Below are 26490 nucleotides of genomic sequence, written 5' to 3' on the forward strand. Positions count from 1 at the left end.
GGAATATTGGAGAGGAACGATACTTGATAGTAATGAGACTGGAATGAGCACATCTGTGTGTATCCCATCTCCTGGTTCCTCATAGAGGAAGGTAACACTGCAAGCAGCAAACCTATTAATTCAACTGGCAATGGTCTACAGGAGAATCCTACAGATTCCAGCTTTGCTTGCACACAAGTACTCAAATTCCCTTCTCTTCAGACTGATACCCCAGTGGCATGTACTAAATAAAACATGCTGCAAATCATGGAACTATAAATAAAAACTTAGAGCATTGCCAATCCACCAAAGCTCTGGCACAGGCTCCTCCACAGAATCACAGACTGGTTTGGGTTGGAAGGGGCTTTATAGATCATCTAGTTCCAACCCCCAACCTGGCCTTGAATACTGCTGGGTAGGAGTCAGTCACAGCTTCTCCGGGGCAGCCTGTGCCAGGGCCTCATCCCCCTCACACGGAAGAATTTCCTCCTTATTTGTAGGCTAAATCTACCTTCTTTCAGCTTAAGGCCATTACCCCTTGTCCTATCACTACGTGCCCTTATAAACAGTCCCTCTTCATCTGTTCTGTAGGCCCCTTCAGGTATTGGCAGGTTCCTATAAGGCTTCCCCAGAGCCTTCTCTTCTCCAGACTGATAAACTCCAACTGTAGAATGTATGACATACATGACAGGTAATCTCAAATCTGGCATTTCTGGGTTGATCAGTTAGAGCTGAAAGACATTTTGATATTTAGATAAAATGATTTTTACCACAGTTTTGCTCATTCACACAGAAAATGTTTGATTTTAATGTAATTGGTTTCACTCCTTCAGAGCAGTTTATGGAATCCCATCTTGAAAGTTCATGCCATCTTTTAAGAGAACTCTTAGGGTCTGTAAACTGTCCTTTAAAGGTCTGCTTGTTCCATTCTATGTACATTTCCTACACTATCAAAATACATAGAGGACTTAATCTTACAATCTTCTTTATAGAGAAGATGATGATATCTTATTCCAGTAATCTGTTTAGCTAATAGTAGGCAACATCTGCAAATTGCAAGAGAAAGACCAAATCTAAGACAGAAATGGATATTTGAGAAAGAAATAGTCTTGAGTTATATTCGGCATTTGACAAGCAAATTAATTGCCTGTCCTATACCAAAGCTTTCTGGCACTAGAGTAACATTGTATCTGTGATGAAATACTAAACTACAACACTTGTACTTATTTAGATATTTGTGTCTTGCATCTAATAGCAGTGAATCATTTTATGGAAACAGAAACCTACACCACATGCCATGTAGATGCAAAAGGAAGCAGGACAATTCACGTTTCCCTATGCTCTTATTGAACTGGGTTCATCGCTCTTAAGATCATTACAAATGAGAGCTGACTTTTCTCTTTTTGGAAAGTAAGAATGTAGCTATGGGCTCTCACGCTTTAGGTAACTTTGCTTTTCAGAGGAAAACCCCCAACTCAATAGCTATTTAACATTGCTTTAAAAAACGAAACAACACCCCCTCGAAATCCCCAACCCAACAACATTCTCACCTCCCCCCAGTAGAACTAGGTAGTGACTACAAGCACTAACTGGGAATGTATCAATGCCACATTTATCCCACAACGTGACGACTAAAGCTTCAACTTTCAATCCATTAAATTCCATATAAAAATTCGGTATATAGACACTGTAGCAATATTTCACAGTGGTGTCCAGACTCATGCTTTCTCATATACACAAAGAAAATCTCAATTGTATGTTATAATTAGAATAAGCTTTTAAATGTCCGGGAATAATAATTTAAAAAAAAATCTCAAAATTTGAGACCTGGACTGATCATTTCAAGCAGAGAATCAAATTGCCCAAACCTCTTCATAAATATAACTACATGCTCATCCTTAGAGATGGTACTACTGATCTATTTAGTGCAACACCTCATGATTACATTCCCTACAAAACAGTTCCTCTATCACCTGTAATAAAATGTCAAGATTTTTATTTACACCTTCCAAATATTGAATTCAGTGCAAAACAGTAATTAGTGTAAACAGGATTTATTGAGGTATATGTTTTTGATGTATGCAGCGATCTTAACATCTGTAGAAGAGATGCCCCCATTTCACACACCAAAATACCAGGTTTGAAATGTGAATGCATATACAGACACACTGATTTGTCCAGTTGCAAGTGTTGTGGGATCTCCTTTTGTGCTCTGCCAGAATCTTTTGTATTTTCTTTTCCTTCCTTATCCTTTCTGTTGCCATAATTTATAGTTATGTTTGTACTCCCTTTTTCCCCCTGCCTTTGATTTCATATCTCTTTCCCACCTTAGCATGCTTCTCAGCTTTGTGAAAGGCTTTCTAACCATAAATGGAATAGTTATCAAGAACTGAGCCCCTCAGTGCCTTCTTGACTCTTCAGAAGTTAGTAAAAAACATTTGGAAAAAATGGCTTTAGTGATCTCGCTGGCAAAACTGTCCCTGGATTAAACACAGCAAGGATTTCAGCCATCAGTTAGGTAGTTTATCTGGTCTGAACTGACAAAGAAACTGGACTGTTGGGACAAAAGAATCATCAAAACCAAGTAAAATGTAACCATTGCTTTTGGATCAGGAATGATAATCTGGGACTTGAAGCAGTGAAATACAACAAGAGCTGTGAAGTTTTCCTACATAATGTGAATAATGTCTGCACCATTCATGGAAGGATTTCAACACTCTCAATATAAATAGATGTGCATCACTCCTTTGCTAAACAAGATAACACCAATCTGTTTCTGAAAAAGGCAGGACCTCACCCCTCCTCACTGCTCTCATTCAGCCAATGCACAGGGTTTAAAACTTAACTTGATGTACTTAACATTAGTATATATCTTTTCACTTTTTCTTAAGAATTTGAAAACGTAACGCTATACTACTGTAGCATCAAAGCTAAAAGTTACAGTGATAATACAAGTACAGGAAAATTCAATGAATACAAAAGTTAAAATCCTTTATATCTACTTTATGTCATGCTAGATTATAAAATTTATTATATATATGTAAATATGTAACTTAACATTTTTATAATATAAAGTGAAAATAATTTGACCAGAGACATCTTCATTTATTATTATGTTAACATATTTTTCTCAGCCTCAAAGATATGATAAATTAGATGAGATTTTTTGAAAAACAATCCGTGGTAAAGCACGGAAAAAGTTTAGCCTCACACTCATGAAACATACTACACATTTCCCAATTTCATGTTGCAGAATTGAAGGCAGTGGCAATGGGTCTCAGATTTTGGCTTATAAAATGATCGAGTTTGTCTGCAATGATGGAGATTGCCAGAAAAATCTGAAATGTGTGCAACACAGCAAGCAGCACTAATAACATAAACAAAAAGTAACCAAGAGCATAAATTATGATAATGTAGCTACTGGTACTGTCACAGATTTTCTATTTTAAAATTCATACAGGAAGTAGAGTCCAGACACTGGAAGCAGATTTATTATAAGACATGTTTACTCATTTATCAGCAGTCCTACCTTTCTGTTTCAGCTGCCGAGCCTTTCCTAGTTTGTTTTTGGCTGCTATATCTTTCCACTTTTCTGGACTGCCTGTGAAATGACATGTCAGAAAAGAAATAAACAAAGAAGAAAAAGAATACAAAAAGATGAAGATTATATATTTATTAATGTATCGTAAAGGTAATAACAGAAATGGTTGACAGATGAGTAAGTGACAACTATCTGCGTGAAAAGGGTGGTGAGGTGTGATTGATGTGGATGGTGAGAAAGTTATGAGGTACCAAAACAGGGGAGATAGGTAACATCAATCCTGACTGAACACGATGCTAGTTCCCATTTCACTGTCTGTATTTGATTAGGAAAAAAAAAAAGAGTCCTCCTCAGAAGTCTTTTTTTCCTGACATCATAAAAAAAATTCAGAGTAGACAGCAGCAAGAAAAAAATGTTGCAGAAGGAACCAGAAAATACTATTCAAACTATTCAATATTATTCATACTATTCAAAAGTAAATTCAAAAATTGCTTTTAAACCTAAATTTCAAAAGCAAAACTAATACTTTATCGTGTCAGATTTATATAATGCTGTCACTACAGTAATAAAAACTTGGTAATTATATTAAAAGGTGTTAAAGGTATTGAGAAACAGTTTAAGCAATTCTATTCTTTCTAGTCAATATAAATAAGTCAAAAGTTTATTTCTTTCCTTCACTCCTTTCCTACATAGGTAACTTATAGAATTCATCTTAACACTTAGTAAAGCACTGGTTACCTCTGACAATCTAAGCATTTACTTCAATTTAAGAACAATGAACAGTAATATGAGTCAATAAATGTAAAAGCAAAGGTAAAGTATGTTTCATCCAGAACTATAAATACACTATGAAAAACTCTGCAAGTCTTGTGTGTGTCAAAGTTTCCATTACTGCACATAGTAATGTTAGCACTTACAAATCAGGATTTACAAACTTTTACCTATCTTGTACCTTTGGTGCAAGAAACATGTATAGGAACTTACAACATTATAATCAATATAATATATTATGATATAGAAGAACTACTGTGAGCAAAACAAATAGATAAATATAATATTAATTGAAAATATATATTTTCCTTTTAAACCTTTGTGGCTGTAAGGAGCATCTGCACTGGCAGATAGCTAAACAGCTGTAACACCAAATTATACCCAAAGAATACAATCGCAGTGGATTTCCATTATTTGCACCCACTGCAATATTTGATGAGCTTATATTGTGACGCATTATGCTCCCCAACAAAGAAAATACTGCAACAAGATAACAAATGCTTTTTACATGAGCAGAGGTAGTTACCTGATGCTTTCTGGGTTTTAAAATAATGTATTCTCTTGGCAAAAAAATAACATCTCAGATTAAAAATGAAAATCCCCCTTTGTCCTCAAGCTATTTTTTCCAGATTTGTTTTTTGTGTATTCTTATTACTTTTTTTTTTTTCTCTTTTACCAGGACAAATACTAGGTGAGTACACAGGGAAACACATATTAAATGCTGCAGCTTTACTTAAAACCTAAAGTTAGCAAAGTATTTAAAGTAATGCTTAGACCCACTGAACACAGGAGCATTATTACTCAAAAGATGTCACCCTCTTTTTCTTCTTGATTGGTTTAGGGCCTATTTTCCTCTGACTCCTTATGTCACTTGCTTAGACTGTGTGTAATGGAGAAAAAGAGCATATACTGGCTACTCTTTGTAGGATGGACAAGCTGAGAGTAGGAAACGCTTTCCTGTGAAAAGTGACAAACAAACATAGCACTGGTGAGTTGAATATACTCATGTCATTGCTCCCTTTGCTGTCCTTGCAAGTAGCGCACATTAGAAATACATTTAAACATGACAGTTTCCTTTCTGTTTCCTTCCTCTTGCTAAGATGACGCTGTATACAATTCCATATAGCTCAACAGACTGCTGTGGCCCCTACAGACCTGGCCCAGCTTCTGGACGCTGCGGGCACAGGCAGGCGCACGCCTGCAGGCAGCCCACCTTCCATGCCCATAGACAATGTACAAAGACTTGCAGTGGGGAGGAGAACACACACGTCACACTCAAATTTACCTCTTATGGGATTAAATACTGTCTGAGAACAAAACATGCATTTATCTACTTACAAATTAAAAGAAAAAAAACCTAAATATGTCAAAGTATTATGCAGAGCGGACAAAGAATATGGTATAATCGATACCTCATTTACTTGGAACTATGATTTGAGTAAATAAGGATACCTCTGTGCTGTTCCAGGCTTAGCACTTAGGTGGTCTACACTGTCCTGTTTTGGAATGCAAGACTCCAGCGTCCTTGTTCTTCACAAAATTTGGAAACATGGATGTGAATTTGGACAGAATGAGCAGAAACAGAGAGATGGTCACATGCAGTGAAGGTGGAGACATGCAGTCAAATATATAAACCAAAAGCATTTAGGTACACTTTACGGAAAGCAGAAAATTTTTAGGCATAATGGCAACAATCTAAGATGCAATAAAATAAAGAATGAAAGCTACTGCAATTTCTTTTAAAAAACTTTTATACTCTACATGCTGAAGAGCAGCACTGTGGATCAACAGTCGTCCTTACCCTTCTTGAGACTTTATCTACAGTACTATTCATTAATATATATAAACCTATACAAATCATCTTCCCTCAGGAATTTGAAAAAAAAAATATTAATTTGTCATCATATTGTGATATTCTCCTGAAAATGCAGGGAAATTTCATAATTTCACAATTTTTAATGAAAACTTCATATTCTGCTGTCAGTTGGTCTGCTACAGTAATAAATACCAATTCAGGAGAAAAATAGAAAAATTGACTCAGCTTCTTTTAAAAATTCAGAGAAAGTTCAGAATAATTATTAATTTCTACACTGTTTTCATTTCTGCTGAAGCTGTTTTAGAAGCTCAGAACTTGTTCACAGCTTTCACCCTGGCATAAATATTATTAGCTTGTGGTTTATTACTAGGTTTTTTTATGGAATAGATGGGAAAAAATATTTTTTCTTGACAAGATGTGTCACTGTAAGATTTGATTTTCAAATACCAAACTTGAATTTTAATAAAAAAACTCAGAAAAATTTTCAGTCCACTAGTAATCTAGGATATGTAATAAATTTGCATCTATATCTCCATTATGGTGAGAAACTGTCACATGAAATCACTGATCAATAAGACATTTTGCATATACAGGCAAGCACTTTATATATTATTTTGTATACAGACAAGCTATTCACAGTTCATCTTCCAAAAACCCATGTGCCTCAAAATATTTCTCACTCTTGAACGTAAAGAAATTCTACACCCAGAGTTATAATATTCCTATCAAAACTAAAAATCACTGTATATAAACTGACAAAATAACACCCTTATAAAATTCAGTTTCTGACATTTAAAATTATTTATTACTGACTTGTACAGGCTTGCAGTTGGTCTTTTCACTTATGCAGCCTTGAAGCCAACAGATATGTCATGTTCAATACTTCCTGATTTTTCCTGGACATTTTTGAAAGGCTGGATCTACATGGTATGTGTGCTGGGAGGCCACACTTACACTGAAGGCTTGGTAGCCCCTCACACTAATTGCTAGAACTTCAATTCATGTCTTGCAAAACTGTCTCCCTGATCAAGTCATGTAGTCTTGGGGGAACGATGGGAAAGGATCATTCAGCACAAATCAGTCTGCCCCCTGTAGTGTGTGTGGCACACCTCAGTTTCTCTATGTGAAAGTGCCAGAAGGGTACATGCTCCACAGATGGCTTCAGGATGACTCTTGGACAAGTGTTCTTACAGATGCACACATGACTGCCAAAAGCTAATTCTGTTAACTGAAAGTATATGAGAATTCTTTTTTAAAAAGCATAATTTATTTATTCTTGGCTATTTGATGAAATTATAAGCAGACATCTCAAAAAGAAAGTCTGAGTAAAATTCTCGTCTACCGCTAAATGCTCAACTCCTTTTTTATCATCACTTGCAATTTCAGTTTCACAGTTACCAGTTACCAGGGTCTTTCTCATTCTAGATTCTAATATGAAACCCCCCAAAAATCTCAAAGCAACGAAGCTATCAACTTCGAACCAAAACCTATTATTTAAATGTCTTAAAGACGTACATGACACTTATCAAACAACTGTTAATTCTTAACACTGAAATAATACATAACCCCTGCCTTCATCATGTCAAGGACCATCAAAAAGTAAGTTTTTCTGACATAGCAAGTGAATGAATTCCAGAGTAACAACTATCTTTCCAAGACCTTTACTGAAATTTTTATTTTGAATCATCAATAAATATGATGCAAAAAATGAATTTAAATGATCAAAAATAGAAATAATGCATATGTTACATTCAGAAATAGATATTCTTGATTACACCCTATATGCAAATTGTACCAGTTTGTAAGATAAATCTGGAATGTACTCAAATGAGACGCAAGATGACATCTGCCAAAGTCAATTAGTCTGTAAAAATATGATTTGAAAGCAGTGATAAGCAGTTAGTTATCCCTGCTGATCCATCAGACACTTGTTCTCCGACACCCACTGCATCAGTTGTCAAATTGTTGTAAACACATCTTAAAAACCCATAAATTATAGAACTAAGTGGTCTTGGCCAACTGTCAAAGCTGCAGAATATAATTAGAATTAATATAAACTTAAAAAATAGAAAGTAAAGTTAAACCACCCTTGATTTCTTCACTGATACTCTTTCTACAATCAAGGTGGACTATTATGTTGTATTGGGCATGCAAAAAGTCTGATGTTCTCCAAACTCCTAAACTGGGAGAAAGAACCTGGAACTGGGAGACTGCAACCAGTCATCAGCATTGGGCCTAAACTCCTAGGTTCATCACTGACTGCATCACTGGGATTTGGTGATCTGCAATGGTTCCAAGCACAAGAAGGTGTTGATTTAATGAAGACATTTAGACTGCTGTTTTCCAGACTCAAAAGCTTTCCTGTTACAGATTCTATATCCTACAGACGCTTTACTGTAATATGTTTGCTATCAGGTATTAGATGATTTCAGGTTTTCTTCCACAAAACTTCATCTAACATGAAAAGGCTTACAATTCTACATTAAGAATGGCAGTACTGAGGTGAAAAACCTCATTTCACTGTTATGTAATAGGATTCTGATTTAATCCTAATCACTTCAACAACAACAAGATTTTATCAAGTCTGATCCACTAGTCAAAGGCAGCTTTTTACATTGACTTGAAAAAGGGGAATTGATACTACTTTGAAATGCCCAAAAGACATAAGGTACATTTGTAAAATGTTAACAGCTGTCCCATCATAGGGACGTATTGACAAAATTTCTAGAAATGCAGTCTATGTAAAGAGGAACAATTTCTAAATGATGTTTCACAAATTTAATTTTATAATTTATAATGCTGCCTTACTCAAATAAAAACTAAACACTGTTGAAACACAATTACACTCTTCCCACCTTGTATTAGTGGAATATATCCAGTATCAAACAAATAAGGCAGATTACAGTATAAATACTGTGGACAGACTTTAGTAGAAGTTAAGCATTAGCACTACAGTAACTGAATTCAGTCTGTATACCAAACTAACAGTTTTAAATGCAACTTCATAAGAGTTTACACATGTATCGATTATTTACATGAATCGTGTATCTTGCCATTTACTATAACACAAAAAAATTGAAGGGAAAAATTTGAATTTGCATAACGGAAGTAATTTTAATGTCCGTTTAAAAAACCATCAGATTCATCTGGAAAAAAATTGCTACTGCTGAAGTGATGGAATAGCACAACTGAGGGTTCATGGCAAGAATAAACCAAAGGCACTTCTATTAATCATGGGTGGTATTCAGCATAAAAAACAAATATTTAAAGCATCGGTGTTTTTAACCAAAACCTACCTTGTTAGCAAAACCTGCTCCATGGAGACCATCCTGATTTAGGACAGAATTTACAAACAGCGCCAATATTTACATACATCAACTAGAAAGTGTTACCAAGACTTCTAACATATCAGGTTGTGGGATTTTTTTTCCCCGCTTTAGGAACATTTTTTTTTAAAAAGAAAAAAATAGAAATAAAAATTAACACCTAGACGAGAACAGATATTTATCATATTATAAAGCACCACGGTGAAAACACCACCAACATGTACAAAAACAGGTAAAACAGACCAGAGAACATTAACACAGATGATGTTCTGTAGTATCAGACATAGCATTTCATGGCTTGTGACCCGTTAGGCAAACAGAAAACTTGAAAAGACAGTAACTGCCAGGTGCTTTATAACAGTTCAACAATATGCAGAGATGATATCTAAGCTGGTGTTTTATTTTGGGCTTCTGGAGGTTCTAAGTCTCTCTGCATATATTTTAAATTTCACTATACTCCTTTGAGAGTGCAAGATGCAGTAAGCCACTTTTGAACTGGGAGGAGTTGACTAGTACCTGTCATCCTCCGGAGATGCATGCTGGATATGAATCCTGGGACTAGTAGGTCGTCTCCTCTCTAGGGAGGGGGACCATCTACCCCTGTTTGCCCGTTCAATAAAACAGGAAAAAAATAGGATATTTAGTTTGTGATAAAATTAAATATATGGGATTTGCGACTGGAAAAATACCCCAAAAAGTAATGAAAGTGTCTCAATTATTTTTTCTAGCAGTTTTCTAATCCCCAACTATACTATTCTCATGGCTGCTTTCTGCAAGAACATTATAGCTGAGACAAAGAGAACATATTCTCAAAGATGTAGAACTTAAATGGATATAAATATTTTATATGGAGTATCACTAAGTTTTCAGGCATTCTCAAATGTTAGCCTACCTAAAACAGTGTCATTCACACAGAAGTCATAATCCCAAACCACAAGAGATTTTTAAAGACCATATGATGTCAATTTTATGTTGATTACTGCCTGTGGGTTTTTTTTTTGTAAGCCCACCTCTCCTAGCTCTTTGCACTGAAAAACGCATTCTTAGTAAAAATGTAGGACTATGAGTCCATAAGAAAAAATTCTAAGGCATAAAGCGACCTTTTTCTGGAACACAATGAGAGAGTAAAGGTAAATTATTAGCTACAACCAAGCAACACACATTTGTGTTTAAGCACTGGGGTAATTTTTTTTTCATTTAAAAATATATATTGAAAGTGCGTGCAGCCAGCTTCCTCCTGGTCATTCCTTTGTATCCCTGCAGTACATGTCAGCAGATTATCTTGTATAATTAAATTTCGCAAAAAGAACCTGAATTTTGACTGAAAACTGCTGTCTTACATGACTTTCTTCTTGAAAAAGCTAGTTTAATTTAGAATTATATATATTATATATCATAAGCAACTGTGTTGCTTATTTTGTTGGGATGTTATGCAGTTATAATAGTACAAGTGTACGTATAATAATTTGCAAAATAAAATGTTACTGATTAATTTACAAAGAGCAAAATGTTTACATAAACTCTCCATGACTATCTAATTTTTCACTTTCTGAGGCATCCTTCCAGTCCATGTAATAAGGTAAAGGGCTTGATTTATGGAACATGCAAATAACAAAGGTTTCAAGGAGATTAGCGTCACTTGAGCAGTCAGGTAGGTCTTTCAGAACTTTCAAGAGGAAATAGGTTGTTAGTAGTTGCTTGCTTTTTCTTTCCAAAGCAAGAGTTAAAAGGAAATGTTAATGCATCAGCGCACTCAAGTCAAAGCCCTTAATATGCTGATATCCACTACAGTTATTAAACATTTGATAGAATTAACTGGGTCATGCAGTATGAATTTTGAGAACATGCTTTCTTCCAATTAATGTTGAATGACCATGAGCCACAGTACAATGCAGACAAACATGCAATAACCTATTCCTGTACATGGCTGAAAAGAATTGGAAACACAATACATTGCATAGCTAATGCAAACTTATTTTACTGCACATTGTTTTAAATGTAGATGATGATATTCAACATAACTGTTAAAAGGCATGCAATACAAACACCTAATACTTCAGACTTACTAAAAAACCTGAGAAAACTAAAATTTAAATCAGGACAGGTCTTAATTGGATCAAGTGACAGCTCCAAATTCTCTGCTATCTATTTATGAGTAGGTAACAGGAAACTGTTAAGCTCTATATGTTGTTTTAGCAGTAGTGACCAGCTGATAGCAAACATCCTGAGGATCTTTGAAATATTTTGGTACCTACTGCAGTGAAGCACATCAGAACGTAGCAAACACAGTGGCTGGGCTGCAGTTTGCTAATACACTGACCCTGTTGTACACGAAACTAGTCCTTGGGCTGTGCTCCTCAGTTTTATTTACTCATATCTCCACTAATTAACCTCTCAGGACCAAAGCATACAAGGAGCACTAGTCCGCCCAACTGCTCTTGTGCTAACTGCCAATACATGCAACAACTGCTTGCAACATAACAAATATAGAAGGTTAATAAAAGTCACATTAGGTATTATTAAGTAACTATCACTGGCTGAAATCTTAAATCAATGTGGGGAAGATGCTATTACGGTGAGAAACCACTACTGAATCAGTTCAGATACTGCAGTTAAGTCTCATGTCTATGTGCTTTCCTGACTGGAGACTGGGGGTCGCAAACAGATTTCTCCATTCTAAAGAAATAATACCAATTTACAAGGAAAAAAAAAGCAGAAATTTTGAGACACAGCAAAAAGGACAATAAAAAAAAATCATACTAAAGGAAGTGGTAGCAGCAAAAACATGTTCAGTGGAATTACAGGACATTTATGACTGTATTATAAACTAACATATTCCTTGCAGACCATCACAAGAACAGTAACAACACAATTATTTTGATAAAAAGCCTAAAGCCACAACAAAACTGAAAAAAACCAACTTGGAATAAATAGGAGGAAAAAAAAAGAGAAGAAAAAAACCCCTAAAATCCACAACCATATAGTGTTTCTCTTTGCTACAAGCAATACCAATTTTACACCTGATGTTGTCTGTCTAATCTCTGCATAGGCATTCTCTAGTAATGAAGTCAAGACAACATTTTCTCTATCACCTATTTGAGTATTGCATTGTCCTTGCTTTCAAAAAATCTTTCCTTCTGTTTAAGATGAACCTATCTTGTTCTATTTTAAGTCCCTTATGGTATCGTTGCCCAGCATGGAAACAAAATGCTTTCTGCACACCTTGAACTTAATTCTGTGTTCTTCAAACTATTCTCTTCTATCTGTACATGCATCTGATCACTAACCTCATGTTACAGTGTAAGCAGTTACATTCAACAGTGGAGAACCAAATCTTCTAAAATTAGCTTCCCCCAAGCCCAAAAGACTAATTTAATGCATTTTAATCATTAAATAGAACATCTTCCTCAAAAAATTGGGCCGTATTGGAAAAACATCAATTGTGTCTGAAGAAAAAAATAGTATGTCCTAAATCTTCTGTCGGAGCCACACACATGTTATTATTTTCATAATGGAAAATTTCAATATGGATTTCCTAAAAAAAGAGCTTTACTGGACCTTCTTGAAAGATCCCATGTCAAAAGCAACTATTTAGAACTTCTCAAAAGGAAAGAAGTGAAAGTTTCATAGTGATGGACAATTTTTCTGGATCAGACCCACAGATGATTTGGCAAAACCATGTGTTTAGTACCCAGCAGAGGCCATTAAGACAAACTAAAGATTATTCTTCACAAGGAGCTCATGGAAAATGCTGCAGCTTCTGTGTGGTGCCTATTGGACAGAGGTTGCTGGACATGAATTATAAAGACTTCATGGAACTAGTTAACATCACTGACAAGTGTGGTTTTGAGTATAATATTTTAACTAGATAGTTTAGAGTTGCCAGTTACTGTTTCATTGAATATTCAACCTGATGGGTGGCACCTTCAACTAAAAGTACAAAACATACCGCTTATGTTCATACATTATTACACTAAATAGCTGTTTGTAGATGAATACAGCTGTATATATCTACACAGTTATTAATATCATGCTACAGTATTTAAACAAATCTAGAATTATATCCTCGATTTCATTCTGAGTGGCCTTATTTCTGTCCTAGATTGGGGGGTTTTATTTCTTAGTAACCATGTATATGTTATCTATGATATTTTGAGCTCAATCTTAAAACGGAATGAGCTAAGGTAGACCCATCTGAGATACTTCATCAGCACATTAATCAATTCTCTGCAACGAGGGCACAAAGGGAGAAGAGCAAAGTTCTAATCAAGGAGCAATAGGAATTCGAGGAGGAAAGAAAGAGAAATTTCACAGAAAACGTAGGAGAAACCTTATCTCAAAGAGAAAAGCATGTTCTTACTGCCTTTTTTTCAAGGTCCTCTGCCAAAACAATGAAAATAGTGCAAATGGTATAACCTCTGCACTGTGGGTTGACTGACAAAGCAACTTTGCGTTAACTGCCACCCTAGTTAACTATGTATTGCACAGATGAAATGGTAATTTCACCACATCTCCACTCAATGAGAGTCTATTATTGTCTTTAGTGAAGCTAAGGTCTCACTCTCAAGTGGTGCATTTCTTAGCCTAAATCACAGGCAATAACAAAAAATTCCCTTGTTGAACAAACCCATTTGTCAAACACACCAGTAGCATCCGGCTCACCTAAGATACTGAACCAGGCTATTGTAATATTAAAAATTCAGAAAGCAACCACAAAATGCCTGCACAATGTATATGACACAACAATAGTTTGTTTAAATTGCAAACATATCTTCTTAAGACTTAGGTGAGCCTTAATATGATGTCCCAGCATGAAAAAACCTTAATGCAGTGATTTGCCTTGTAATTGAAAAAGCAGATTCATCAGATTAGATTAAGAAAGCAATGAAGTTTGGCTGTTTTGTAGAAAACACATCACTATGCAAACTACAGTTCTGGTTTGAAATAGAGTTTTGTGATAATTTATAAACTATGTCACCGCCTTATTAGCACCACAGAACAGGCAAGAAACAAACGTAATAATTTTTAGCAAATGATGATGAAGATTAACACTGCAATGCCATTATCAGCATACTGAGGACTTTCGTAAACAAAGGACATCAGCTCGAACTAAAACAAAGGAAAGAAGCCAGAAGCGGTTATAAACTCCAACACGCAATTTACATGACATACAGGAGCAAAAATGTCTACAAGTACCGGAGCAGACATGAATGAACGAGAATGTCGAGTACTCATATGAGGAAAAACAAAACTCATAAAGATCACCAGCACAGATGACAAGAAATTCATAAGTTTTTATTTTATACCTTTCTCGTTCTGGTGAATGCAAACTAGTATCTGGTCTCAAGCAGTTGGTACTAGCACTCCTAGCCCTGTCAAGGGAGGGCTGTAGTTCACTAGTGCCAGTGCATTGCATCCAATGGTAGAAGAGAAAGAAAAAGAAAACAAAGAAAGGAATACAATGTTAGATATTAACTCATAAAATAATGCTCTCTTTACAGAAAATGTAGAATCACAATGATTTAATTAAGGAAAACGTAAAAGAGCTGACTGGATGACAGTGTCAAGATTTGTTCAGAAAATAAAAGCAAACTAGAATTTGTTTTTTGCTAAGATCATTGAAATGTTTAAAACTGAATGAGACAAAACAACATCCAGTGGAATGAGAAATATCAAACAATAAATTCAAATCCTTAAACAGCAGTAAATCTTAAGCCAACATAAAAGGATGTGGTATACTATATACTACATGAATCCACTTCACAGTGAAGCTCATTTATTTTGTAAATCTATATTGGATACCAAACAGGAGGGGGGATTAATCCTCAGTCTCTTACCTAACCAGTAGATCACCTCCAAATTTCGGTATTCGTGAATTAAGGCAATCATGAAGGAGTGAAATATCCTGTCTAATCACGGGTTTGGTCTTAGCACATGCAGGAAGAGTTGAGCTTTGTAAATTAAAATTATTTAAACAAAATGAAAATAAATTTGACATGTAACCAAAATACTATACATAAACATAAGAATGCAAGAAAGAAAAACACATAACACAATTTTAACAGTGAAGACACCTCTACCTAATAAAAAGTGGTTTGGGGCTTTTTTGTTACATAATTTAAACATTAAATTAAGTTATTTTAGGACGATATCCTCTACCTCTCAGTTATAAAACTGTTTGAAACTTTTTTTTTTTAATTTAACAAGGCAAGATTATTTATTTTTTTAAATAGGAGCTAACTACTTTAAAGGGACTCTAAACACTTCTTACCTGTATAGGTTCCAATGAGTACCATTTTCTAGTAAAGGCATCTTGGGTGGTAATGTTTTATAGTGCCTAACAGAACTTCTTGAATGTGGTGGAACAGAAAAGAAAACGAAACAACACAAAAACATGCCAGAAATAAAAAGACAGGTAAAAGTAAGCCAAGACCAACCAGAATGTAAAATGAATGCATCACATGTTATGTTTAATAGCTTTCTCAATATATGTTTTTCTCAACTACCATAACAGCTATTTGAGGGACAGAGTTTTGTATTTGCACTATGGTTAGTTACAATTTACACAGTCCATGAACACGTGATAATACTACAGCTCAATTTTTTTCCTTGTAATGAAAGTAATGTAAATTCCATTTATTGAAATTTTTAATTGATATATCTAACTGTTCTAAATTATTAGGTTGATATTAAGCCTGTTCTTTATTTCTTAGCGGGGTCCCTTCCTTAGACCTACAAGATTTTAAGCTTTTCAGGAGCTTGCTAAAATAGTGATGTAGTATCACAAAGGTAATTACAGATGTATTAGCATCTGGAATTTTTGCCTTTGGAAGTCTTTGGGAAGTGGTGTATGAGCTTCAAATCTTACTGCAATTAAATGTTTTTAAGAACTATTTAATTTTAAAAAGAATTTTCTTTTCAGCAGCACTCTGAAATGTTACATGGCAACTGTCTAATATCACTTACAGCGCATGAGATTTTAGAACAGGATGTGTTTGCTTTACTTTCCAGCTCTACCCAGTCAACAAGGGAAAAATTTGTGGACAAAATCATGGCCATTGGATGGTTAAGGGTTAATATCAAAGTTCTAACAATCTACTACATACACCAGGACACATCTGCACAGTGCAATTAGCAGAAGGACCAGCAGCTCTGAAGATTCTGCAGCTTTGGGAAGTCTCTCCTAACAGGACATTCTGATTCCTGTTAAGGCTTGGGCCTAGGCACAGCAGAAAAACCCAGCTGCGTCACAGACAGATGAAACAACTCTCTGCCTGGAAACTCCAGGGTTTGTCCAATCCTGCAGGATTTAACAGAGGAGCTTTGACTTTTTCTGTACAGGTTTAGTGGTCACCACTGCTGATGTCTCTGCCAGAGTTGACTGTGACATTGCAAAGCTGGAATAAAGGAATCAGGTCAGTCCTGGCATACTAGCCTAGCAGGTATTACCAAAGCAGGTGTCACGTAAGACATGGAACGTGACAATGTGTGGTCTATGGCATAGTACACACATCCTGCCATCGTTTCAGCTGTCTGTCAATAATTACATACAGGTGGGCAGGATGTACAGCAAGGACTAGTAGTATTCTAAACTGATGAATTAAACTAACCATTTAACTTAACTTGGGCTATATTGATATTTCTTTTATTTGACATGAAAACCTTAATATTTCTTTACTATTTTCAGCTGAAGCTGTCTCAACAATTAATTAAAACATTATTCAGCAAGGTGTCTGGAAAGCAAGGGTAATGTCTTATAGCATTTCTAACATGAATAAAGCCAGATCACTACAAACAAGAAACGACAAAATATGGCAAACAGGTTTTTTGACATTATTCAGTCAAGGATGGATATGGCAATTTTCTGGATATTACTCAAAGTTGGATTAGTCTCAGAGTTAAATTTAAAAATCAATTTATTTTCTTCTATTGCCCTGATACGCACCTTCAAAATTTTATTAAAAGTAAAATTTTCTTTTATAGTGTACCATTACTGTTACCTTGAAGGGGTAAATTTGTTACTGTTCTTGATCATAAAAAAAGGTAACAGCAATAATTAGAATAAGGAAAAAGGCAAGAAAGGGTTGCATCCTCTGATTTCAGCAAAGCTCTTGCCTAAAGCTATTGTTGCCCTTGCACATTTTTTTGCTGGTTAACTGGCCAGGCTGGTTAGTAGATTTGTAAAGCTATTGAAAAAATATAGTGGCTGGATGAAGTGCAGGAAAAGTTCATAATACAGTATTTACGTGGCAAATTAAATGAAAATTTAAGCACTGTCATTGAACAATTCCAATGAAAATTATAATCTTTCAGAGGGAAAGGAAAAATCATGGATCTGGAGGCAAGTAGGGATACAAAGCTGTAGAAGATGCAGAAGAAGGAGAAGGGCTATTGGAAGGAGGCAGGAAAAACTGCTATTATATGACAATAAACAAACATAAAATAGCAGGTAGTGAAATAAATGATTAACATTTAAAATTAAAATGTTGTGGTAAAAGCTTTTCTAGCTGAACTATGAGAATAAAAGTCCTTCTACTGATAATAAAAACTTACATTTGAGTTAAACAGCTTCACTGATGCACAGATTTTTGTGAAAGTTTTCATTTTTATTATTTTACCTTTATGCCATGTAACAGAACTTGCTCACAGCATCTTCCACGCTGTTTCAAATTTGATGAAGAGAATTAAATCAAGCCAAGGCTACTAAAACTCCCCACTACTCTATAAGGGAAAATCCTACACCAGATAAACGAGTAAGTTTATTAGACAATACGGTTTTAAAAGTTTGACAGTTTTAAAGATCTGGCACTGAAGTAAAAGAGTAAAATGGTTAACTACCTGGTTGAAGTAGCCGAATGGTTAACTATATCATCCTACATTTTTACTGATTCTGAATGGAAGATTTTCACACAATCTGACATATTTTTAACAAGGTTCACAGACATGGTGAAAAAAAATGGGGGTGTGGAGGTGGGGGACAGAATTGGATTTATTAGATAAAGATATTTCAGTCCTGTTTAGTTTCACAACACTGGGAAGAGTTAAGACAGGCAGCTCCAACATTTGTATCAAGAGATTAATGAAGAATAAAGATAAGCCCAAACTACAAACTTTATGCCTGGATCTAATTTATAGCACAATTGGTAGGCGCAAAAGTAAGTAATATGAGACCCATCAAATCTGGGGTTCCCACTGAACCCTCAAGTGACTAAAACCAGCATGACGTTAGCTTTCACAACTACTAAAGACTGTTGGCTTTTCCATGGCTGTAATATAAGCATAAAAATGCAAATAAAAGAAAACATTAAAAACAACTAAAAATGAAAGTTTGAAATTATAAGAACACTCATGCATTGGGAGATCAGGACTTCTGAAACTAGACAGAAAATCTACCACAAAATTACAACTTCAAAACAAGAATTTCTTCAACTGATTTAATCCTTACTACTGATGGTCACAAACATACATACACATCTCGATCTGAATTAAAATGAGAAAAAAAAAAGAACAACTGACACTTGGATCACAATGTACTAGGAAGTTCTTTACTCACTAGGACTAGATACCGCTAGGGGAAACAGTTGGGCACACAAAGTATAGACAACTAACCAGACGTGGTCATGATTACCAAGTTCCTGTATTTACCTGATGGTATGTAGGCACTCTGCACTTCTTCCTCGTTTTGCTCTGGGCAGCATAAGAAGCTCACTGCACAGACAGGATGGGTGGTGAGTGAAACAGATATCGTTATGAAGCATTAGATGACATGGGTTATGCCAATGATACGCAAATGAAAACATAAAAAGAAACAAGAAGCTTCCACCCTGAGAGTCTGACAATGTTCAAACCCAGACTGCACTTCTCAAACAGTATGAACCAAAAAATGCCTGTGATAACTAAGTTTTCAAGGAATTCCTTTTAGCATGGCAACTGATTTTGTGGGATTTCTCATTTTAAAATTCAGAAGTATCGTTTCAGAGCTCTTCATGATGAATCCACAGAACAGCTATATTTCTCAAATAACCTCCTTTCTTATGAACTAATGAATGAAGAAATAGTTTAGAAAAATAAAAAAAAAAAAGCTTGTTTTTTTGTTTGGGTTCTTTCCTAAGCCATATAAACACACATTAAAAAGCAGTGAGGGTTTGCTACTAATTTACTCCAGATCAATTTATGGGAAGAGTAACCAGTCACCCTCTTGGAAATATTGCCTCCCTGGAAATACTAAGTTCGGCCAAATATATAGTCTAACTCTCAGCTCTTGACAATATTTTGTAATACAGTCCTAAAGAAACAAAAAAATTGCTAATCACCCATCAGACTTTTTGTTTCCTATTGTTTCCAATTGAGAAAATGAGCCGACTGTTCTATTTTTTCATTTACTGTAACCAAGCACACGCTACAGCCAGCCAGATGGTAAAATTGATACATGTTTATGCCGATGGTAAATATGACTATGGTATGAAATATCCCTTGAATTAATCTTGTAGCTTTATGCACTTCAACACAATTAGAAAGACCAGGGTCCAAACCTCCTAATTATTCTAAATCTGAAATTAAAGCTGAATTTCATGGAAACATGCTATTTTAAAAGAAGCAGGGAATCATATGAAGTACTATGGTGACAGAGAGAGAAAAGATCGCAAAATAGATAAAGCAGCAATTGTTCATTGTGTTTGTGCTTCATGATATTATAAAATGATCCAGTTCATGGATGAGGTATAGGTCGTATTTATGAGTCATGTGTGAGATTTAACTTTGCATCTGGAACCACTAGCCTGATATTGATGCAAAAAAAACGGAATTGTTTTGGGGTTTTTTAAGCCAAATTTCTGTTTATAAGCTCAGAAGACTGGCAAAATTACACGCAGGTTTCCAAATTACAAATAAACATGCGTTTTAGAAAAAAAGTTACCATTTTCTTAAGAGTTTTACCTTTGCTAAGCTAAAGACTGTCTATTGTAATTGGCATGTGGAAACTGCAATATAAATTTCATCCAGAAAAGGGATATTAAATAGAAAATTCATCATGAAATCTTCAAGTTAAAAAACTAAAGCAAAGGGAATCATGACAGTAGCTTACCAAAAATTACATGACACTCACAGTTCTATAATGAATTGCATCTAGTTTGGAGACCTGTCAAATCAAGATTATTGTGCTGGACGATGTGAGCATTTTAGTACTCACATCAACAAATTTTATTTCGGAATAAAAGAAACAATGAAAAAATTTTAAAGGGCCATGCCCTTGAAAATCAGATTATGATCCTAAACTCAAGAGGAAATTATGGAGCTGAGCTAGATTTCTTAATAAAAAGCTTTCTGTAACAGATTTACGTATATACATGTGTATATACATATATAAATAAACATTAAAAAGGTTCAAATAACTTCCAATAGAAATTAATCAGATCAGATGTTTTAGTAAGGGACTACAATAACTTTTTACAAAATTCTATTTAGAATATTTAATATTCATTTGATAGCAACAAGACATCATTGAGGAAATGATTAAAAGTGATCAGCAACTGTAATTTCTGACATAACTATTGGGTAATTACTCACTTTTCAAACCAAATTTACCTTAGGTATCTATATGAGTGTACTTGTCTAGATGAAGGGTTTAATGAATGAACAAAATACTTATACTATTATTGATACCAACACACAAAAATTTTTTAATCCTTGGATGTGATAGAGAATCTTCACACAAAAAAGCTGGTTTTAATGTTCCCTATGATGCTGCTTTTATGAACTGAAATACAGGGAATCCTGTAAGAGTTAAACAATCTCTGCACCTGAAGAAATCAGGGGGGAAAGATTAAAAGGAAAACAGGAAAAAAGAGCCCACTGCAGACGAGATTATTACTCAAGGAGAGTAATGGACCTGTCTTTAAATCCTGAAAATTAGCCACATACATCCTGCATGTCTGATCTTTAAACTTCTGAAAAGCTCTTTCTGAACACTGAAGCGAAGACTGTCTTACTCCTCTCAACAAATCCAGCAGCCCATTGCTGCTGTGGCTCTGGTCTGATGGCTCATCTCCACGAAAGCCTCAATGCAAGCCCTGATCTCCAAGCATAATCCACACTTACATTTCCATTTATATCATGGTTTCAGGCTTTACTGGGAAAAAAAAAATATTTCTAGACAGTTAACTGTCTATATTTATTTCTACTGACCAAAGCTACTTTTAGTGTCTCTTCCTCTTCAGATCTGCTGAATAAGAAATCTATTCAATAAAAGTCTTCAGGAATCTTTTGAATATCTCACTAGTTATAACAAAAAATAACATGAAACATTTGTAACAACTGGAAATTACTTGAATTAGCTTAACTATAAATCTGACTAGTAGAATCAAAAAGCATTTGAAATCACCTCTGAAAAGAAAATTGAGTACAACAGCACAACTTAGACAATTCTGTACCTATTTCTTGCCTATAAAAGTGAATTTTGAAATGTTCCAAGCAACTCATTAATTCCCATGTTATCACATTGAAAAAGAAAAAAACAAACCAAACCCCAGGCAAGATCATATACAAAACTGAATTAGTTTAACTGGAAAAGACATCTGTTATTCAACTTCTATGTTGTTTCAAAACTGGACAAAGAGGTCCAGAGAGTTTTTATGCTTTATTCTTTACAGGTTTTCATATCACTATGAAATTATTATTCTGTATTGAATTTACTGGATCATTTAAAAAGGTTTTGTCATCCTTACTCATAAAAGTAGTAACTTATTAAAAAAAAATTCCAAACACATTGCTACGACAATTAGTCTTTTATGAATGGTAAAAATTTGCCATTATACTTTATCTGTGTGATAAACAAGTCACAAACACTGACAATTCATGTAACTCTCATCATTGTTTACCTAACACTGAAGAGAAGTATTTTTAAAAACTTTTTTTTTGCTATAAAATCGACATAAATTTTCATTTTCATACTTCTTACTAGAATATACTCCTAGATACCTGAAAACAATGACTACTAGGAGAGACCAAGCATTCTCCGGGAGTATAGTCACTGCATGTATTCCAGGGAAAGATGTGCACATGTCACACAGGAGATTTTTTCTAATTACAAGCACTGCAACCGTCCTGCTATCCTTGGGTACTGTACCAAGTTCACCAGAATGTTATTTAAGATGCTGTGAGACTGCCTATATAGATGTCCGAAATCTGTAAGCAGAAGACTGCAAATCATAGGATGTGCAACTCCCAGTTAGTGGAATGCATGCCTGGTATTTTGCTGGCTACTCAAAATCTGAGGTACAAGAATAGCTAGGGCATACATGTCGATTTATGGTTTTCTAGCAAAATTCTCTGGGCTCCATTCATGAAAGAAACAGCAGAATACCCCAGGACAAGCACCCAAGAACTGTTAGTCTGGATACCTGCAAAACCTGGCAAACTAGTGCACAGGTTTAGCAAAAAAGAGATAGAGATAATTTAACCACGACACTAGATTTGTTGGTTAGGGTGATTTCTCTCCCTTCCCCAGTACTCTCTGTCATGTTTCTGCTGAACATTTGAAAATCAGGCAAATACATTTCTAGACTTTTTTCCAAGTTTAGGCTGACGATGTACCTTTCTTGATCAGACAAATACTGACTATCCATGTCTCTGGATCTGTAATCAACTGGAGCTCTGGAGGCATCATGGTGTCTAGTTGGAGAACGTGATCTTCTCATTTGATGAATTTCATCTAAACTCCTGAAAGGGAGAAATACATTTGAAAATCTTATTTCTCATAAATAACGAAGCTTAAAGGGTTACAGTACTACGAGTTGATTGAAGTAAGTTTTTAAGCCTTAAATTGTTGACATATGACTTCTAAAAAAAAATATTGGATCCTAAAATCAAAACCCCAACCCCTAAGTATAGAAAGGAGCCATTTCTACCAAATTTAGAAATATACATCTGTTTCTATGTACACCAATGGATTCAGTAATGGCGTTTTCAAAGCCTGTACTTAAAGAAAAAAAGACATAATAAAAACTGATAATTTCTCACATGAATCTAAGTTTTATGCATTTGCAGCTGCACAGCCACATTTGTAAAGGGCTGATTTTGGGCCATTCACATTTTGCAGGTAAAGTAGTCTTTAAGAAATTCTGGGATAGGATACGGGAAACTGCAGCAGATTTTATTGATCTCAAGCTGTTATACAAAAGGAGTATGACTTTGTACAAATGCAGGTAAGCTCTGACACTAATTTAAAGTTCTTTTCACATGGAATAGATCAAGAAATTGAACTACTGCTTGAAGGGCAGATTCTTCCTTTAATTTATTGACTGCCACTGGAACAAAAGGCACTAGTTTTTCAAAGTATAAAAAGGATAGGTGGAATTGACTATGAAACACCAGGTAGAGAGATACAAGAGCACATGTAATTGTCTGCAAAAGCAGAGCGAAGAGCTCTCGTTCTCTCTACTACTAAAAAAAATAGGCAGTACCACAGTCTGGTTAACATACAACCATAATCTTCTATCTGTTAACAATGTGTTATTGACGAATGCAACAGCAAGTGATTTGGTGGGTAGTGAAATAGCTTCATCTCTAAGAACTGATGTCACAAACCAGGTTGCATGTAGGGACTTAAGGAGCACATAAACTTTCAACACACAAGAACAATATATATGGCACAGAGAACAGAAGGGAAGTATCAAAATCATCATGATTCTCAACTGGAAGAAGACACTGGTTTTCCAGAAAATACCACAATTTTGAAACATCACAGATGTGTGGCATTACATGAAGAAGTGATGGAATTCCAAAAAAAACCAGACACAGAAATGATGGATAACGACAGTACTGTAGCACAGAATTTTATACACAAAATTTAGCTAAGAAGGGTAGATTTTCAGTAAACTACCACAGCTAGTAGGCAATAATGTTGTTAGTGCAACGCTTCAAGATTCAAGAACAAAGCTTCCCAGAAATTGGAGGAAAGGAAAACTGGTAAAAACTGGATGATTTTTATAGTTCCATGAGAGGTTGCAAGAGAAGTTTATTGCCCTGCACAATAAAACAGGCAAAATAAACTGGGTCACGTTTTCTGTTTAAACAGTCTGTACGGCATTATTCAAAAAAAGCATAAAGCACAGAAATGAAAAGCTCAAAAAAAGGCTGGCTGTTAAAGCAGTGACTGAAAAAGTACTTTATAAAGCACTATCTGATGGATTAAAAATGTCACATTATAAATACAGCTGATAATTTCAGTTTACTGTTACTTCAGAATGAAATCAATTCATAGGTATTATACAATTGGTACACGCCACTATTTATTATCCTACAAATATACTTAGGTGGTGCCATACAACATTCAGCCACTGACTGAAAAAAGCAGTTCCAAACCTACGTATTAGTTACAGCACGTAAATGATGAATCACAGAGAAAATATCAGAACAAGAGGTAAGTCTTACGCAGTTACGATTCATCCCATGAGTGTTCTGGAATGATTACTAAATGTACAGTTCAAATAGTGCACTATTAAATTCAGATTTAAAAAAAAAAGTTTTAAAATTGTGAAAACCTGCTGACCAAGGGAAAAGTTAACAGTGAGGGATTACACACAATTGAAAGCACCCAGTTCTTCACTAACTTGTGATGCCTACCTCTGTAATGGCACATTTGGTAAACGTGAACGGGTCCTGCCCTGATCATCACCACGGTGAGGAGATACAGATCGTGAACGATGATGTGTTGTTCTTTGCTGCTCTGGCACAGTTAGCGTCGTGGATTTACTTTCTCTAGTACTAGATCTATAACCTACTGGCAAGAGGGCAACAAAAGGAAATTAGAGAAGAAAAGTCTGGGTTTGGAAAGAATTCAGATGGTTAATCCTTTCAGGAACACAATGCTTACACAACTCCCAAGTCGTCATTCAGCTTTTATACATCCCAATGTATCATGCAGCCAAGAAAAAATTACTAGCGTTACCTTATATGTCTACATGTACATTGAACAAACTAGGAAAAGTTATCCAAAGATAACAGCAGAGCACCTGGGTGCTGTAGTATTTTACAGTGCCTTTCAGTCTTAGCATCAGCTTTCCAGCAACTTCAGCAAACAAAAAAATATCGGCTTCAACAAGTTCTTGTTTTTAATATATTTACCACTACAAATATGATAGGGAAGGCAGATAGGAAGGAGACCATGTTGACAAAAAAGATGATTAGACAGTTTTATTACAGACTTTCTGGTCACCTAGAAAACATATGGAGAAAGACCTTTGGAAGTTCTGCCATCATTAGTACAAGCATAGTGGCTGGTGTGAAAACATGGGAAATAGGTTTTTTTCTTCCATTTCCTGAAGCAGAGGAGTGGGATTAGAATAATAAATCAGGGAAACAAGAAGCACTATAAGCACTGATAGATCTTAGATGGTAGCACAGGGCCATTAGGGTTTAAAAAAAAAAGCACTCATAATAAGAACATATTATGTAGTTGAATCACAGGCTTGCCAAGCTGGTCACAAAGGTTTTAAACTAAAGTTGCTGGAGGAGGGAACCTCAATCCATCCCACTCCTACCAGTTCAATGCCAGTGCAAGCAACAGATGGCCAGAATCAGAATGATCACAGGTCAGCAGGAGACCACCTGAAGTGCAACACAAAGGAATTTCAGCCACTCCAGACCGTCAGTTTCATCAGGGATCCAACTTCAACTGCTCTGTGCAAATGCATGCAGCATGGGGAATAAACAAGAGCAGATGGAGCCGTGCATGCATCTGCAGGGCTATGATCTTATTGGCATCATGGAGACGTGGCTGGATGGGTCCTATGACTGGAGTGTTGGGACAAAAGGATACAGGTTCTCTGGAGAGAACAGGCAGGGAAGAAGAGGAGAGGGTGTCACCCTCTATGTCAGTGACCAGCTGGAGTGCATGGAACTCAGCTTGGGGATAGATGAGGAGCTGACCAAAAGCTTATGAGTCAGGATAAAAGGGGGCACAGAGACAGAAGACACCGTGCTACAGGCCACCCAACCAGGCAGACAGAGCCGATAAGGCCCTCTATAGGCAGACAGGAGCAGCTTCACGTTCATAGGCC

General features: G+C 35.5%; 1 protein-coding gene across 8 annotated transcripts in view; it reads right to left on the minus strand.

Annotated features, from left to right (window-relative positions):
- RIMS1 (regulating synaptic membrane exocytosis 1) overlaps nt 1–26490 on the minus strand; it is a gene marked incomplete at both ends in the record, with an annotated part of 323509 nt that overhangs the window by 90741 nt on the left and 206278 nt on the right. For 2 of the 8 annotated variants that reach the window (XM_084261704.1, XM_084261703.1), the window contains 9 exons: nt 3509–3580; nt 5744–5821; nt 9950–10033; nt 14740–14829; nt 15271–15384; nt 15705–15782; nt 19079–19141; nt 23024–23149; nt 25055–25211. In XM_084261704.1, the coding sequence (XP_084117830.1) occupies nt 3509–3580; nt 5744–5821; nt 9950–10033; nt 14740–14829; nt 15271–15384; nt 15705–15782; nt 19079–19141; nt 23024–23149; nt 25055–25211 (862 nt within the window). The remainder of the gene's footprint in view (nt 1–3508; nt 3581–5743; nt 5822–9949; nt 10034–14739; nt 14830–15270; nt 15385–15704; nt 15783–19078; nt 19142–23023; nt 23150–25054; nt 25212–26490) is intronic. The other 6 variants (XM_084261705.1, XM_084261708.1, XM_084261707.1 and 3 more) reach the window with 6 other exon arrangements.

The sequence above is a fragment of the Gallinula chloropus genome (assembly GCF_964237585.1).
Source record: "Gallinula chloropus genome assembly, chromosome: 3".
NCBI classification, from domain to species: Eukaryota; Metazoa; Chordata; class Aves; order Gruiformes; family Rallidae; genus Gallinula; species Gallinula chloropus.